Here is a 19,628-nt window from a genome sequence, read left to right as displayed (position 1 = left end):
TTTACAAATATGCATATACATGAATTAGTATAAACGTATATTTTTTTGCTCTGCTAGATGAGAAGGCCTAGAAACAACAACACCCCAGTAATAACAAGATCTAGTGCTCAGATCTTGGTCTATAATAACGTTCTCTAATAAAAGGATCCAGGGCTCCTTAGATAAATGGCTGATTCTAGGACTGGGGCAAGAAATATACAAAATGAATCTAGAGCATCTTGTAGTGCCAGAAAATAAGAAAGTGTTCAAAACAGCCAACACACACACACACAACACACACACACACACACATACACACACACGGAACAATCTGAGCAACAGAATAAAGTAGTATGGGATTATAACCCTAAGTACAAAATAAATATTCATGAGCCCATAATAACCTACATAAATGATTGAATAAATAAATAAATGGGGGAAAAGAGATGAATCTCCTATGTAGAATTCCAGATAAATTATGTAAAATACTCTGCCTTCAAGGAAGTGAAGCATAACTCCTGCCTGTATGTAGGGGCTGCACATAGTGACTTCCTCCCAAAGAATAGAGTATGGAAAGGGGGACATGTAAAAATAGTGACCTTGCAGTAGAAAAGTCTGATGGACACTACCTTAGCCATGTGATTAAAGTCAACATCAGGAGCGATAAGTCATGTTGGAAACATGCATCCTTGATTTGATGTGCTGAAATTTGCACCTTTTCCTATGGTCTTCCAACCAATATCTCATACCCCTAGTCTAATCATAAGGAAGACATCAGACATATTCCAATAGTGAATATCCTGCAAAATACCTGACCAGTACTCCTCAAAACTGTCAAGGTCATCAAAACAAGGAAAATATAACAACTCCCACAACCAAGAAGATCCTGGACACATGGTGCCTAATATAGTGTATCCTGGATGGGATTCTGGACAGAAAAATGATATTAGTTTAAAATTAAGGCAATATCAATAAAGTATTAGTTAATAATTTATCAACATTGGTTCATTAGTTATAACAAATGTATCATAATAATGCAATATGTTAATAGGAAAAAGTAGGTGCAGATATATGGGAAACTTTGTACTGTCTTCTCACTTTTTCTGTAAATCTAAAACTGATGTAAAATATAAATTCTAGAAATAATAATTAAAGGGAGCTCCAGGGGTGCATACTTGAAGAACGGGCAAAAATTAAGATTCTGCTAATCATTGATAGAAAACTGCAAAAGGTTATGTAACTGATTGGGTAGATAATGAATATTAATGAGGGGCATTAAAGGGGTATTAAATAAATTATCTGAAGATAATTTAAGATCTGCCTCTATCACTCCTCTAATTAAAATCCCCCAGTGGCTCCCATGGTCTAAGATAAGGCTAGACTTTCTATGTTGCATACAAACTGATCCTACCTTGCTGGATTCACTTTCCTCTCTCTGTTGCTCAAGAATATCAAGAAGCTTGTTCATATACATACCATACTGCTTGTTGTCTCTTGGCCTTTGTTCATGCTGCCCCATGCCTGAAATTCCTTACCTCCCACCCTTCACTTTCCTCTACTTAGCTTAGTTCTTATTTAGCCCTTAACTCAGCTTCACCTTTTCCAGAAAGACCTTCCTGATTCTCTGGAATTTAATTTATTTTTTCCTCTCTAAACCCAAGGAATCCATCTCTATCCTATTGGCCTTACATATTATTATTATTATTATTAGTAGTAGTAGTAGTATGTATGTATGGTTATGTGTTCTACTTGGTTATGAACAAATCAAAGCCAGAGTTTTATTGTACCCATAACAAGAACAGAAGAGTCATATTTGTATTGTGAGAGAGAAATAGACAACAGGCACTTGGTTCTCACCTAAAAGAAGCTCAAATTGAGGGTAGAGATCGGAATATAATTATCTTTTACAAATAAAAAAATAGTTGCTTTGAAAATTTTAATTCATTTTCACAAAACTTATTTTTTAGAACTCCTAAATCTTGTAAGAAGACTTTTTAAAGCACTAAAAGGTGAAAAAGGTGAATTATTTTCTAATATTAGATGATATATGTCTTTAAAAAGGAGATATATGATTTTGATGATCTGAAGGGTATGTAGATTATGCCTAGGTGTTGGTTGTGACCTCTCCCTTTCATTCATAATTTTATTAATTTGGGTAATTTCTCTATTCTTTTGAATAAGTCTGGCCAGTGGCTTAGCGATCTTATTTATTCTTTCAAAGAACCACCTTCTAGTTCTGTTGATCTGCTCTACTGTGCTCCTGGTTTCCAATTCATTGATCTCTGCTCTAATCTGGATCAATTGTTTTCTCGTGCGTGGGTTAGGCCTGTTCTTCTGTTCCAGCTCCAGCTTCTTAAGGTGAGAATATAAAAATTGCATTTTAGATTTTTCTATTCTTTTGAGTGAGGCTTGGATGGCTATGTATTTTCCCCTTAGGACCGCCTTTGCAGTGTCCTATAGGTTATGTACCATTGTGTTTTCATTCTCGTTGGTCTCCATAAATTGTTTAAAATGATTTTTAATTTCCTGGTTTACCCAATCATTCTTAAGCAGGATGGTTCTTAGTTTCCAAGTGTTTGAGTTTCTTCCAAATTTTTCCTTGTGATTGAGTTCCAGTTTCAAAGCATTGTGGTCTGAGAATATGCAGGGAATAATCTCAGTCTTTTGGTATCGGTTGAGACCTGTTTTGTGACCCAGTATATGGTCTCTTCTGGTGAAAGTTCCATGTGCATTTGAAAAGAATGAGTATTCTGTTGTTCTAGGGTATAGTGTTCTGTATATATCTATGAGGTCATCTGGTGCAGTCTGTCATTCAAAGCTCTTGTTTCTTTGTTGATTTTCTGCTTAGGTGATCTGTCTATTGCTGAGAGCGGACTGTTGAGGTCCCCTTCTATTAACATATTATTATCTATATTTCTCTTTATTCTGGTTAAGAGTTGGCTTGTGTATCTAGCTGCTCCTCTGTTGGGGGCATAGATATTTATAATTGTCATATCCACTTGTTGGATACATCCTTTAGCAATAATATAGTGTCCTTCTGTATCTCTATCAACAGTCTTTAGTTTAAAATCTGATCTGTCTGATATGAGAATTGCTACCCCAGCTTTCTTTTGAAGTCCATTGGCATGAACAATGGTTTTCTATCCCTTCATTTCAGTCTGGATGTATCTTTAGGTTCAAGATGAGTCTCTTATAGACAGCAAATGGATGGGTCATGTCTTATTATCCAATCTGCAATCCTGTGGCATTTATGGAAGCATTTAGGCTGTTCACATTGAGAGTGATTATTTAGAGATATGATTTTAATGATGTCATGTTGCCTGTGAAGTCTTTGTTTCTATAGATTGTAAATTTCTGTTCTGTATCACTCTTGGGGCCTTTTTACTTTTATAGAACCCCCCTTAATATCTCCTGTAGGGCTGGTTTGGTGATTACGAATTCGTTCAGTTATAATCAACACCAATGAAATAGGAAGAATCATTAGAAACTTTTATCAACAGCTTTATGCCAATAAATTAAACAACTTGGAAGAAATGGATGCCTTCCTGGAAACCTATAACGTACCAAGACTGAAACAGGAAGAAATTGATTATTTAAACAGACCGATTAATTATGAAGAGATTGAAGCAGTGATCAAAAACCTCCCCAAAAGCAAGAGTCCAGGGCCTGATGGATTCCCCAGGGAATTCTACCAAACATTCAAGGAAGAAATAATAGCTATTCTCCTGAAGCTGTTTCAAAAAATAGAAACAGAAGGAAAACTACGAAACTCATTCTATGAAGCCAGTATTACCTTGTTCCCCAAACCAGTCAAAGACCCCATCAAAAAGGAGAATTACAACCAATATCCCTGATGAATATGGAAGCCAAAATTCTCAACAAGATCCTCGCTAATAGGATCCAACAGTACATTAAAAGGAATTAACTTAACCAGAGATGTAAAGGATCTATATTATAGAAACTACAAATCACTCTTGAAAGACATTGAAGAGGACACAAAAAGATGGAGAAATATTCCATGCTCATGGATCGGAAGAATAAACATAGTTAAAATGTCCATGCTACCCAGGGCAATCTACACTTTCAATGCCATCCGGATCAAAATACCAATGACATTTTTCAAAGAACTGGAACAAACAGCCCTTAAATTTGTGTGGAACCAGAAAAGGCCCAGAATCCCTAAGGAAATGTTGAAAAGGAAGAACAAAGCTGGGCGCATCACATTGCTGGATTTCAAGCTATACTACAAAGCTGTGATCACCAAGACAGCATGGTACTGGCACAAAAACAGACACATAGACCAATGGAACAGAATAGAGAACCCAGAAATGGACCCTCAGCTCTTTTGACAAATAATCTTTGACAAAGCCAGAAAAAACATCCAGTGGAAAAAAGACAGTCTCTTCAATAAATGGTGCTGGGAAAATTGGACAGCTACATCCAAAAGAATGAAACTTGACCACTCTCTCACACCATACATAAAGATAAACTCCAAATGGATGAAAGACCTCGATGTGAGACAGGAATCCATCAAAATCCTAGAGGAGAACATAGGCAGCAACCTCTATGACATTGGCCACAGCAACTTTTTTCATGACACATCTCCAAAAGCAAGAGAAACAAAAGATAAAACGAACTTGTGGGACTTCATCAAGATGAAAAGCTTCTGCACAGCCAAAGAAACAGTTAAAAAAACTAAGAGGCAGCCCATGGAATGGGAGAAGATATTTGCAAATGACACTTCAGATAAAAGACTGGTATCCAAGATCTACAAAGAACTTCTCAAACTCAATACACAAGAAACAAATAAACAAATCAAAAAGTGGGCAGAAGATATGACCAGACACTTTTCCAATGAGGACATACAAATGGCTAACAGACACATGAAAAAATGTTCAAAATCACTAGCCATCAGGGAAATTCAAATCAAAACCACAATAAGATACCACCTTATGTCAGTTAGAATGGCAAAAATTGACAAGGCAAGAAACAACAAATGTTGGAGAGGATGTGGAGAAAGGGGATCCCTCCTACACTGTTGGTGGGAATGCAAGTTGGTACAGCCACCTTGGAAAACAGTGTGGAGGTCGCATAAAAGTTAAAAATTGAGCTACCCTATGATCCAGCCATTGCACTACTGGGTATCTACTCCAAAGATACAGACGTAGTGAAGAGAAGGGCCCTATGCACCCCAATGTTCATAGCAGCAATGTCCACAATAGCTAAATCGTGGAAGGAGCTGAGATGCCCTTCAACAGATGACTGGATTAAGAATTTGTGGTCCATATATACAATGGAATATTACTCAGCTATCAGAAAGAACGATTTCTCAATTTTTGCTGCAACATGGACGGCACTGGAGGAGATAATACTAAGTAAAATAAGTCAAGCAGAGAAAGACAATTATCATATGGTTTCTCTCATCTATGGAACATAAGAAGTAGAAAGATCGGTAGGAGAAGAAAGAGGTAAAGAAAGGGGGGGGGTAATCAGAAGGGGGAATGAAGCATGAGAGACTATGGACTCTGAGAAACAAACTGAGGGCTTCAGAGGGGAGAGGGGTGGGGGAATGGGATAGGCTGGTGATGGGTAGTAAGGAGGGCACGTATTGCATGGTGCACTGGGTGTTATACGCAACTAATGAATCATTGAACTTTACATCAAAAACTAGGGATATACTGTAGTATGGTGACTAACATAATATAATAAAAATATTATTAAAAAATAAAATATACATTTGTAATTAAAAAAATAAAGAAAGAAAGGAAATTAAAAAAAATTTAAAAAATAAAAAAATAAAAGGATTATCCATCATGACCAAGTGGGATTCATCCCTGGGATGCAAGGGTGGTTCAACACTCACAAATTGATCAATGTGATAGATCATATCAACAAGAAAAGAGTCAAGAACAATATGATCCTTTCAATTGATGCAGAAAAAGCATTTGACAAAATACAGCATCCTTTCCTGATTAAAACCCTTCAGAGTGTAGGGATAGAGGGTACACTCCTCAATCTCATAAAAACCATCTATGGAAAGCCTACAGCAAATATCATTCTCAATGGGGAAAAGCTGAAAGCCTATCCCTTAAGATCAGGAACACGACAAGGATGCCCACTCTCGCCATTATTATTCAACATAGTACTAGAAGTCCTTGCAACAGCAATCAGACAACAAAAAGGAATAAAATGTATTCAAATCGGCAAAGAAGAAGTCAAACTGTCTCTCTTCACAGATGACATGATACTCTATATAGAAAACCCAAAAGACTCCACCCCCAAACTCCTAGAACTTAAAGAGCAATTCAGTAAGGTGGCGGGATACAAAATCAATGCTCAGAAATCAGTTGCATTTCTATACACAAACAATGAGACTGAAGGAAAAGAAATTAGGGAATCCATTCCATTTACAATAGCACCAAAAACCATGTATCATGGAGCACTACATCAAAAACTAATGATGTACTGTAGCAGTTCAATAAAGTCTCAAAGGAGTTTTTTTTTTTTAAAGATTATGCCTAGGCACTTAATCTTGAATGTTTTGTTACACAGTCTTTGAGTAATTTATATGGGATGTCTATTAACTGGTTAAAATTCAATTGAGAGGGGTGCCTCAGTGGCTTAGTTGTTTAAGCTTCTGCCTTCAGCTTAGATCATGATCTCAGGGTCCTGGGATGAGCCCTGCATGTCTGGCTTCCTGCTCAGCAGGAAGTCAGCTTCTCCCTCTTTCCTTGCCCTCCCTCCCACTTGTGCACACACACACTCTCTCTTTCAAATAAATAAAATCTTTAAAAAAATTTCATTTCAGAAAATGTGGAATAGCACAGAAAATTGGTGTATGTTTAAATGTAAATGGACTTATTGGTGAGAATTGCCCTCTTTTTCATTATCTTAGAGTATTTTTCAAAAGGAAAATTTCACATATTAGTATTCTCTTTTCACCTATAGAGGTTAGTAACTCTGAAATGAAATACAGAGCATACACTGCACTCTCCTTAGTTGAATCTCCCCTGTTACTCAGAGCCTTTTGTCCAGGGCATACACCCTTGCCTCAGCCAAACACATGGTCTCTGTTTCTGGGTCTTATGGAACACAGTGAAGTGCCTAGTTCAATATATGTAAAAAGGTTCTGAATTTGTCATGAAGATTTGAAAATGAAGCAAAATTATATTCTTGTGAAGTAACTGGTTTTAAATTCTGCCCTTTGGTGTTTGCTCATATTTATGCAATCATATTATATTATCACAGGGTACAGGAGATACTGACTGTCATTTTAAAATTAAGAAGAACTTGGAAAATGCATCTATAAGCCTGGAATCCATGAAAATCCCAGGATTGTTTGTTGGACTTCAGCCAGATGGACAGGCAAAACCAGTTATTTATACTAAGAATGGGAATGTTTTCTTCTATCCACAGGTCATCAAATGTACGTTTACTTTGAGATACTTCCATTTTTGTTTGCTTTGTAATGCTTTTGTGTCTGGTAATTTCATCACATTTTTACTAAGCAAATCTCTGCTATTGGCCTTTGTTGTTGTTGTTGTTGTTGTTTTAGAAGCAGTGGAAAAGATTAGAAAGATAATTTATCCCAAAGTTTCAAATGTTTATGTTAGATATAGAGTTTTTACTATATTAAGCTTCTTTATAGTTTTAAAATTTGTTTGTGCATTTGTATACGTGTGTGTACGTGTGTGTATTTTGTTATTTAATGATATTTCCATATACACTGAAATATTCTCAGTTTCATTGCTATTAATTTTTAATATTTACAGTATAAAATGAGATAGAAAAAAGGTCATTATAAATGGGATTTAAATTTAAAATAGGATTTGGAAAAAAAGTATAAGGATAGGACAGAAATGTGAATATTTTGAAACTGATTTCTCTCATATCTAGTATCAGATTCTCTAGCCAGTTGTAGTGAGGGTCTGTAGGCTAAACAATTTAAGCTTAGAATATATTTGCTTGAACACAAAGGTTAATGAGGTAACTCCATTGTGTTCTTGTTATCTTCGAGTTTATCTAATTTTTGTTATCTAATTTTTGCCTGATGTAGTCCCCTGGACTTTGGCTTAATCAAAATCTAGATTACTTTTTTAGTCACTCTCTTATTTAATGTCTCTTTGCTTATCAAAATCTACCTTTACTTTATATATATAACATTATATATATCCATAGTATATCCATATATATATATACACACACATATAATATCTTACATATATATGTATATGTATATATCTATATATATATAGATATATACACATATATATATGTATATACATATATGTATATATGTATATGTATATATCTATATATATATATATAGAATCCTATATATATCCTATATATATATATAGGATTATATATATATATGTATATATAATCCTATATATATATAGAATGTATATATATAGATATATACATATATATATGTATATACATATATGTATATATGTATATGTATATATCTATATATATATATAGAATCCTACTGAAGATTGTTTAAATAAGAGCTTGATTTAACATGATGATATATCTGGCCACGTTCTTTGCTCTATCTGCCTCAATTCCTTCTCAGCCTTTAGGTGCCATATTTAAAATTTTGCAAATTGTTGGATTAGTAAACCTTAACTTACTGTCATCCGTACCACCACTCCCTCCACCCTCTGTTTTTCCACAGACTGGCACAGAGTGGCACTCCTACTCAACAAAGTGGGTATGCCATCTGTCTCCGGCACACTGCAGGGAAACAGATGACTTGAAAGCAGGAAGATACAGGGTGGAGTAGAAGAAAAAGCTGTGAGAAATAGCTATCAGGGGACAGCAACCATGCTGGAAAAGCACAGGAAGAAAGGAGAACTAATACAAAGGAAGGAGCAGTGAAGAAAAAATGAGAAAGCAGAGAATAGCAATAATTAGAAAAAAAGATGAGTAGAAGAAAAAAGAATTTGTGGCAATACATAAGAGAGAGAGAGTAAAAGGCCATGTTTGTCAACCTCAGGTATTAGTACCAATAGTAAATAAGTCATTCTTTTTTTACAGGCATTAAAATATAGTTCTGTTACTAGAGCATGGATCATTTGAGTTTTCTTCTCAATTTACCAGTTGTATGATCTTAGTTAAGCCAACTAACATCAGAGAGCTTTGGTTTCTGTGTCTGTGTAACTGGGAAAACAGTAATACCTGCCCTATCTCCCCAGTGTAGCTGGTGGGGATCAAGCAAGTAAATGTATAAGAAAGTTCTTGTTTCAGTAATAATACCTAACATTTGTAGGCAATTATTTTATGCCAGACACTGAGAAACATGGGTTCTATCATTTAATCTCACTTTTGAAAATAGATAAATTACTTCTTATGGTCTTTTGAAACTTCACTTTTATTATTTGATAGTGTGTTTAAAAAAAAAATTGAATATCCCCAGTGATTGTGAATTAACTTTAAGAGCTTATAGCCAGTAGGGCTGAGACTAAGTCTTCTAATGATAGATTGATAGATGTCTGTAATCTGTTCATATAATTTCTTTTTCCCCTTTATCATTTTTATTATATAAATAATTTATGTAATGGTGGAAAATTTTGAAAACATACTCGTGGAAATCTGTCTAGAGATAATAACTATTTACATTTTGATGTACATTTTTTCAGGACTTTTTTCTATGGAAGTGTGTGTGTTATATATTTATCTATCTTCATGTCTAGGTATACTAAAAGTATATATATTTATATATTTGTTTTAATTTTAATTAATTAATTAATTTGAGAGGTTAAGAGAGAGAGCACAGGCAGGGGGAACGGCAGAGGGAGAAGGAGAAGCAGGCTCCTCTCTGAGCAAGAAGCCTGATGTGGGACTTGATCCCAGGACCCTGGGATCATGACCTGAGCCAAAGGCAAATGCTTAACCAACTGGGACACCCAGGCACCCCTACAAGCATATTTTAACAAAATATAGAACTTCAGTCCTAAATATAAAAAGCAATTTTGTATGCTTTTTTACTAAAAAACAAATGATTTTTATCAATACTCAGATTTACACCATATTTTCAATTTTATTACTGCATTTACCACAAATTATTTAACCAATCCCTTAATGTTGGCTATTTTATTGTGTGTGTTTTGTTGTTGTTGTTGTTTTTGTTGTTGTTGTTGTTGTTGTTGTTGTTGTTGTAGTTGTGGTTGGGGTGGTCATTCATGTACATACATTTTTTTACATGGATCTGAAATTTTTTTCCTAGCATAAATTACCAGAAGTGAAAGTGTTCCCTCAATTTCAATAACAATAGACTTCTTAAATCTGGATGTGCCATAGTGACTCTAGCAGTCTCAGAAATGAGAAGCGTATTTTGGCACTAGTTGTTAATTCTGTGAGGAATTGCCCAGAAGCTACTATTTGTCCTGGCTATGGGGAGGTTCCTCTTGGCCTGACTTTGGGCTACTGTTTATCAATCTGAGATCTTGCAAGTTGTCCTTATTAGATGCAAATTCCTGTGATCAACAAGCTGTTCCTATCTGGGTTAACCCATGAGGATAATCACGGTATTTTGTCTGTTAGATTATGGAAGTTCCAAGTGAGTACTAGACATTCATTGCAAGTATCTCTTTCACTGAAAGACAATGAATGGGAAGATTTTCGAACATACTGTAAAGCTATAGATGTCAGCTCTATAAAGAGTGTTACCCCTGAGGGCTTATTCCAAAGGATTACAGACTTTCAAATTAAAAGGAAATTTAAAATTCTTAGCTACATACCTTCTCACTGATTATTTTCTTTTTCTTTTTTTTTTTTTTAAGATTTTATTTATTTATTCGACAGAGATAGAGACAGCCAGTGAGAGAGGGAACACAAGCAGGGGGAGTGGGAGAGGAAGAAGCAGGCTCATAGTGGAAAAACCTGATGTGGGGCTTGATCCCAGATCGCCGGGATCACGCCCTGAGCCGAAGGCAGACGCTTAACCGCTGTGCCACCCAGGCGCCCCTCTCACTGATTATTTTCAATCTGTAAAAATGACTACACCACCACTTTGCGTTGATGTGATGTTTTAGCCCAGTACGTTTTGTACAGCTCATTATGTATCTGTCATTGTATGAGAATTCAAGAGCTCGGATAGAGACATGGAAAGTGAGGGGTAAGATTCTGTCTCTCATGGATTCAGTAGGAAGAAATAATTAATAGAATTAAAGGCAGAGAACCCATTTTGTAGGAAGTGGCATTATTATATATGAGACACTTGTTGATATGGCCTTCAATCAAAAATCCTTGGAACATTACTATAAGTCAGCTGATCTCTTGTGGCCTTGGCTGACATATTAAGGGTTTAGCTTATCTTGAGGTAGTGTGTTCTATATGTTACCTGTTAGTATTCTCAGAATCTTGGAAAAAGTTGACACTGAAAGTTTGCCTAGTAGTTCTCTCTCCCTGCTGTTATAGACACCCAGATTGACCAAGAAGATCTCATTAATATAGGGAATCTCATCACCAGTATCATAAATGTCAACATTTGTACAGAAGTAGACTATTCCATGAAATGTTAACCCTAAAGATATTATTGCTAAATATACTGAGGCAACTTCCTGTTTTAATGCTGGAGATACTGCTTTGGAAATTTTATTGAAGCATCATGAATCCTAGGAATTCTGAGGAAAGGTATGAAAGCACTAACATTTATTTAAAATACACTTTCTAGTAATACTTCCCTGTTTTCACAAGACACGTACCATGATGTTTAAGAAATCCATGTATACACCACTTGCTCTTTGGCTTCCACATCAAGTTTGTATTTTCCCCACCCAGGACTGTAATGAAAAGTGTAGCTGCAGAATTGTTTGCAACAACTCCTTTATGGGATTTATTTTGACTCTAGTTGATCATTAGGCTGTGAACATTTCAACAACAACAACAAAAAGCACAAAGAATTGTTTCTGTACAAAGGCTCATGTTTGCTGTATTGATACGCACCATTGAAAATTCTGTTTTGTGTGACTATTTGTCTTTACTTTTATCCACATTTTCTCTTACTTTTCTGGGTAGTACTGAATTTCCTGCCAGATTGGGTAAACAAAGGTGTAACAAAAGATTTAGAGAACAGTGTGAGATAATGGAAAATATATTGATCTTTTCCACATACTCAATACTCTGGTTCCTGCACAGAACTCCTAAAACCCTTGTAAATTCCTAAGTGATAAGAGCATGACAAGCGTCTTTTGTTCTAATGAGATGACTCTGGGTGGGCCCCTGGAAGACCAAGCCATGATTCAAAGCTTGGTATTTTTTTTTATTTTTAATTTTTTTTAATGATTTTTGATTATATTATGTTAGTCACCATACAGTACATCCCTGGTTTCTGATGTAAGGCTCGGTGATTCATTAGTTGTGTATAACACCCAGTGCACCATGCAATACGTGCCCTCCTTACTACCCATCACTGGTCTATCCCATTCCCCCACCCCCCTCCCCTCTGAGGCCCTCAGTTTGTTTCTCATAGTCCATAGTCTCTCATGTTTCATTCCCCCTTCTGATTACCCCCCCTTTCTTTATCCCTTTCTTCCCCTACCGATCATCCTAGTTCTTATGTTCCATAGATGAGAGAAATCATATGATAGTTGTCTTTCTCTGCTTGACTTATTTCACTTAGCATTATCTCCTCCAGTGCCGTCCATGTTGTAGCAAATGTTGAGAACTCATTCTTTCTGATTGCTGAGTAATATTCCATTGTATATATGGACCACAACTTCTTAATCCAGTCATCTGTTGAAGGGCTTCTCGGCTCCTTCCACGATTTAGCTATTGTGGACAATGCTGCTATGAACATTGGGGTGCATATGGCCCTTCTCTTCACTATGTCTATATCTTTGGGGTAAATACCCAGTAGTGCAATGGTTGGGTCATAGGGTAGCTCAATTTTTAACTTTTTAAGGGACCTCCACACTGTTTTCCAGAGTGGCTGTACCAACTTGCATTCCCACCAACAATGTAGGAGGGATCCCCTTTCTCCACATCCTCTCCAACAATTGTTGTCTCTTGCCTTGTCTATTTTTGCCTTCAGAGTGTAGGAATAGAAGGTACATTTCTCAATCTCATAAAAGCCATCTATGAAAAGCCTACTGCAAATATTATTCCCAATGGGGAAAAGCTGGAAGCCTTTCCCTTAAGATCAGGAACTCGACAAGGATGCCCACTCTCACCACTATTATTCAACATAGTACTAGAAGTCCTTGCAACAGCAACCAGATGACAAAAAGGGATCAAAGGTATTCAAATTGGCAAAGAAGAAGTCAAAATGTCTCTCTTCGCAGATGACATGATACTCTATATGGAAAACCCAAAAGAAGCCACTCCCAAAGTTTGGTATTTTTAACTCCATTTTTCTATCCTTCAGAGACAGGAGAAAAGCTCGGCACAGAGTTAAAGATTGATCATGCCTGTGAGGGAGCCTCCATAAAATCCCAATAATATGGGGTTTGGGGAGCTTCTAGGTCAGTGAACACATTTACATACTGGAAGGGTGAGGTACCCTAACTCAATGGGGACAGAAGTGCCTGCACTCAGGGCTCTCCTAGACCTCCCCTTATGTATCTTTTCATCTGACCTTTATTGATATGCTTTGTCATATCTTTTAATAAACTGACAAACATAAGTAAGTATTTCCTTGAGTTCTGTGAGCTGCTCCAGCAAATTAACTGAACTTGAGGAGGGGTTCTGCGAATCTTCAATTTACAGGTGATTGTTCAGAAGCACTGTTAACAACCTAGATTTGGGATTAGCATCTGAAGAGAGGGATGGTCTTGTGGAACTGAGTCCTTAACCTGTGGGATCTGATGCTATCTCCAGGTAGATAGTGTCAGAATTGAATTAAATTATAGGACACTCAGCTGGCGTTGCACAGCTGTTTGATATGGCAAAAGCTCCTACACATTTGGTGATCAGAAGTGTCAGAAGTGAAGTATTCTGTGTGAATGCAAAGGAAACACAGGAGGAAAGAAAGAATAGGTTTTTCTAACTCAAACACATAAAAATGTCTTGCTTAAGTAGGGCTTGTCTTTGAGCTAAACTTGCTGACACTCTTCTTCCAAACCTTTCCATTTAAAGTATGTGAAACTCTTGCACCCGATATTAAGCAGAAAACTAACAAATTATTAGGTCCTGTTATTTCTCATAACAATGAAAAATAAGCCACCCAAATGGATTTTCAGTAAGTTTGGAGTTCTTATGACATCTATGAGAACTTAACATCTTATATGATGTTCAGTTGAAAGAATACAACCCAACCTCTTTTGAAGCTTTGTCTATTAACGTTGGCCTTCTGATGACTAGCATGGACTTTAAGTGCTTCCCTGAGGTCCCTCCTGTCTACTGAGTTACAAGCTATCCTGTGGCATTTGTTGAAACTTTCCTAATCATTGAGTACTAAATAGTAATGTTGGTTCCCATTATATTCCTGGGATGCAGTGCAGTGCCTGGCTCAGAGTAGGTTTTTGAACAAATAAATGATGTAGCATAAAATGAGTGAGAGTTTGTGTTAGGAATGTTTGGGTTTTATTTTCATGTGCTAGCAGTATGTCCCAATTAGATTAATTAACATCTCTGAACCTCTGTTTTGTCATCTGTAAATGAGAATAAAAGCATTGCATTACAGTAAGAACTTTTAGTGTGAATCTGTGAACATTTTGAAATTGAGTAAACATATTTTGAGTAAGTAAATTGTGGGCAAATATACATAAGTGTGCAGTTGAAGTGGGAAGAAGCTCATGACCCTTAGTTTTCAAAGGTACCAATGACTCAAAGTTAAGGAACGCTATGTTAGTTTTGTGAAGAGCAGCAGAATGTTTACTTAAAAGTTTATAGTAGTTCTCCAAATCACTTCATTGTTTTTAGAATCTTGTCTAACCAGACTACACACACACACACACACACACACACACACACACACACACACACACACGATAGGTTGAGCCTGCCCTATATCAAGAACAACAACAAATATCCCCTTAAAACTGTTGAGAGTTTTCAGTTGTTTGTATTTCAATACAGATATAGAGGAGCCTGGCTCTGTAGGTTTCTTTGTTTTGTTTTAAACAACATTAACTTTTCTTTATAGTTTTCAGGAAGGTAGAGTTGAAATTGTCAGGCACTCTTAGCAATAAAGGGACTTCGATAGGGAAAGAGATCATTGTAGGAAGAGCATAGTAAGGTTGCATTTCAGGAGACTTGAGTAGAGAGCTTTCTGTGGGGAAGTTACCTATTGTCCCCAAGCATGTACCCCTGAATCATGGCTCTGTTCTCCTTAGAGGCACCAGCACTTGATATAAGTATATTTATACACTGGTTGGTCTGACAAGGCTCACAATCACATGGAGGTCACTGCTCTGCCCTGCCTGTGATGACAAAATCTTGTTGACTGGGTTCACTCACCAAACAGCTAGAAGCTTGAAAGTGCAGCAGGGTAGAGAGGCAAGGATATTTCACTCATAGGCTGAGACTGGACTACCAGTTATCCACATCCTGCTTAGGCCTCTTGCTAGTTGTGTCCTCTGACAGCACTTGTATCAAATGTCCATTCTCTATAAAATGAGAATGAAGGGTATCTTAAATCAGTGCTGGTGTGTGAATTACATGAGTTAATATATATAAAATGATTATAATAGTGCCTAGTACTCAGTAGGTGCTATACAAGTATTTGTGGTTATGATTATTAAAGAAAGGAAGAGTTCCTCATGGTGAAATTTTTTTCAGCAAGATTTCTTAAAGACTTCTTTTTGAAGAACAGTTTAAGGTTCACAGAAAAATTGAGAGGTAAGTATAGAGATTTCCCATTATATCTCCTGCCCCACAAGTGCATAGCATTCCCCATCAAAATTCCCCACCAGATGGACATTTATTAAAATCGATGAACTTACATTGACACATCATAATTATTCAGAGGTTGTAGGTAACATTTTGGTTCACTTTTAGTATTGCACATTCTGTGGGTTTGGACAAATGTATAATAGCATATATCCAGTATCTAAAAATATTTTAATTGACCTAAAAGTCCTTACATTAATTGATTTTAAAAAATTTATTTTATTATGTTATGTTAGTCATACAATACATCCTTAGTGTTTGATGTAGTGTTTGCTTATACCACCCAGTGCTCCATGCAATACATGCCCTCCTTAATATCCATCACTGGCCTATTCCAATCCCCCACCTCGCTCCCCTCGGAAGCCCTCAGTTTGTTTTCCAGAGTCCATAGTCTCTCGTGGTTGATTCCCCCTTCTGTTTACCTCCCCTTCATTCTTCCCTTCCTTCTCCTACCGATCTCCCTGCTATTCCTCATGTTCCATAAATGAGTGAAACCATATGATAATTGTCTTTCTCTGCTTGGCTTGTTTCACTAAGCATAATCTCCTCCAGTCCCATCCATGTTGCTGCAAATGTTGTGTAATCGTTCTTTGTGATGGCTGAATAATATTCCATTGTATATATGGACCACATCTTCTTTATCCATTCATCTGTTGAAGGGCATCTCAGCTCCTACCATGATTTAGCTATTGTGGACAATGCTGCTATGAACATTGGGGTGCATATGGCCCTTCTCTTCACTACATCTGTATCTTTGTGGTAAATTCCCAGTAGTGCGATTGCTGGGTCATAGGGTAGCTCAATTTTTAACTTTTTGAGGGACCTCCACACTGTTTTCCAAAGTGGCTGTACCAACTTGCATTCCCACCAACAGTGTAAGAGGGATCCCTTTTCTCCACATCCTCTCTAGCATTTGTTGTTTCCTGCCTTGTCAATTTTTGCCATTCTAACTGGCATAAGGTAGTATCTCAAGGTGGTTTTGATTTGAATTTCCCTGATGGCTAGTGATGTTGAACATTTTTTCATATGTCTGTTAGCGATTTGTATGACTTCATTGGAAAAGTGTCTGTTCATATCTTCTGCCCAGTTTTTGCTTTGATTATTCATTTCTCATGTATTGAGTTTGAGAAGTTCCTTATTCATCTTGGATACCAGCCTTTTATCTATAGTTTCATTTGCAAATATCTTCTCCCATTCTGTGGGTTGTCTCTTTGTTTTGATGACTGTTTCCTTGGCTGTGCAGAAATTTTTATCTTGATGAAGTCCCACAAGTTCATTTTTTCTTTTGTTTCCCTTGCCTTTGGAGACATGTCATAAAAGAAGTTGCTGTGGCTGATGTCATAGAGTTTGCTGCCTATGTTCTCCTCTAGGATTTTGATGGATTCCTGTCTCACATCGAGGTCCTTCATCCATTTGGAGTTTGTCTTTGTGTATGGTGTGAGAGAGTGGTCAAGTTTCATTCTTTTGCATATAGCTGTCCAATTTTCCCAGCACCATTTATTGAAGAGACTGTCTTTTTTCCACTGGACGTTTTTTCCTGCTTTGTCAAAGATTAGTTGACCATAGAGCAGAGGGTCCATTTCTGGGTTGTCTATTCTGTTCCATTGGTCTATGTGTCTGTTTTTGTGGCAGTACCATGCTGTCTTGGTGATCACAGCTTTGTAGTGTAGTTTGAAATCAGGCAATGTAATGTCCCCAGCTTTGTTTTCCTTTTCAACATTTCCTTGGCGATTTGGGGTCTTTTCCGATTCCACACAAATTTTAGTTCCCAGCTCTTTGAAGAATGTCATTGGTATTTTGATCAGGATGGTGTTGAAAGTGTACATTGCTCAGGGTAACATAGACATTTGAACTATGTTTATTCTTCTGATCCATGCATATGGAATGTTTTTCCATCTTTTTGTGTCTTCTTCAGTGTCTTTCGTCAGTGTTCTGTAGTTTCTAGAATATAAATCCTTTACCTCTCTGGTTAAGTTAATTCCGAGATATTATATGACTTTTGGTGCTATTGTAAATGGAATCGATTCCCTAACTTCTCTTTCTTCAGTCTCATTGTTCGTGCATAGAAATGCAACTGATTTCTGAGCATTGATTTTGTATCCTACCACATTACTGAATTATTGTATGAGTTCTAGTAATTTGGGGGTGGAGTCTTTTGGGTTTTCCATATACAGTAACATGTTATCTGCAGAGAGGGACAGTTTGACTTCTTCTTTGCCAATTTGAATACCTTTTATTCCTTTTTGTTGTCTGATTGCTGTTGCAAGGACTTCTAGTAGTATGTTGAATAATAATGGCAAGAGTGGGCATCCTTGTCGTGTCCCTGATCTTAAGGGAAAGGCTCTCAGCTTTTCCCCATTGAGAATGATATTCACTGTAGGCTTCTCATAGATGGTTTTTATGAAATTGAGGAATGTACCCTCTATCCCTATACTCTGAAGGGTTTTAATCAGGAAAGGATGCTGTATTTTGTCAAATGCTTTTTCTGCATCAATTGAAAGGATCATATGGTTCTTGTCCCTTCTCTTTAAGTTAATGTGATCTAACACACTGATTTATTTGCAAATGTTGGACCACCCTTGTATCCCAGGGATGAATCCCACTTGGTTGTGATGGATAATCATTTTAATGTATGGTTGGACCCTATTAGCTAGGATCTTTTTGAGAATTTTGTTATCCATATTCATCCGGGAAATTGGTCTGTAATTCTCCTTTTTAATGGGGTCTTTGCCTGGTGACTGGCCTCATAGAATGAGTTTGGTAGTTTTCCTTTTGTTTCTATTTTTTGAAACAGCTTCAGAAGAATAGGTACTATTTTTTCTTTGAATGTTTGGTAGAATTCCCCTGGGAATCCGTCAGGCCCTGGACTCTTGTTTTTGGGAAGGCTTTTGATCACTGCTTCAATCTCTTCATAATTATTCTGATTGTTTAAATAATCAATTTCTTCCTGTTTCAGACTTGTAGTTTATAGGCTTCTGGGAAGGCATCCATTTCTTCCACGTTGTTTAATTTATTGTTGTTAATAGTTTCTGATGATTGTTTCTAATCCTTGATGTTCATCATGATCTCTCCCCTTTCATTCATAATTTTATTAATTTGGGTCCTTTCTCTATTCTTTTGAATAAGTCTGGCCAGTGGCTTATCAATCTTATTTATTCTTTCAAAGAACCACCTTCTAGTTCTTTTGATCTGCTCTACTGTGCTCCTGGTTTCCAATTCATTGATCTCTGCTCTAATCTGGATCAACTGCTTTCTCGTTCGTGGGTTAGGCCTGTTCTTCTGTTCCAGCTCCAGCTTCTTAAGGTGAGAATATAAAAATTGCATTTTAGATTTTTCTATTCTTTTGAGTGAGGCTTGGATGGCTATGTATTTTCCCCTTAGGACTGCCTTTGCAGTGTCCCATAGGTTTTGGACTGATGTGTTTTCATTCTCATTGGTTTCCATAAATTGGTTACGTTCTTCTTTAATTCCTTGTTTTACCCAATGATTCTTAAGCACAATGATTCTTAATTTCCAAGTGTTTGAGTTTCTTCCAAATTTTTCCTTGTGATTGAGTTCCAGTTTCAAAGCATTGTGGTCTGAGAATATGAAGGGAATAATCTCAGTCTTTTGGCATCAGTTGAGACCTGTTTTGTGACCCAGTATATGGTCTCTTCTGGTGAAAGTTCCATGTGCATTTAAAAAGAATGAGTATTCTGTTGTTCTAGGGTATAGTGTTCTGTATATATCTATGAGGTCCATCTGGTGCAGTATGTCATTCAAAGCTCTTGTTTCTTTGTTGATTTTCTTTTTTATTATTATTATTTTTT

At 36.7% G+C, this 19,628-nt stretch overlaps 1 protein-coding gene across 1 annotated transcript in view; it reads left to right on the top strand.

Moving 5' to 3' along the window:
• The window catches only part of RP1 (RP1 axonemal microtubule associated), a 296,245-nt gene that overhangs the window by 132,980 nt on the left and 143,637 nt on the right, over positions 1-19,628 (top strand). The window contains exon 15 of the mRNA XM_087864419.1: positions 7,228-7,405. Within this exon, the coding sequence (XP_087720545.1) occupies positions 7,228-7,405 (178 nt within the window). The remainder of the gene's footprint in view (positions 1-7,227; positions 7,406-19,628) is intronic.

This window comes from Ursus americanus, chromosome 9 (assembly GCF_024610735.1).
Source record: "Ursus americanus isolate L20-20 chromosome 9, mUrsAme1.1.p, whole genome shotgun sequence".
NCBI classification, from domain to species: Eukaryota; Metazoa; Chordata; class Mammalia; order Carnivora; family Ursidae; genus Ursus; species Ursus americanus.
This window is presented reverse-complemented; position numbering and strand designations above follow the sequence as displayed.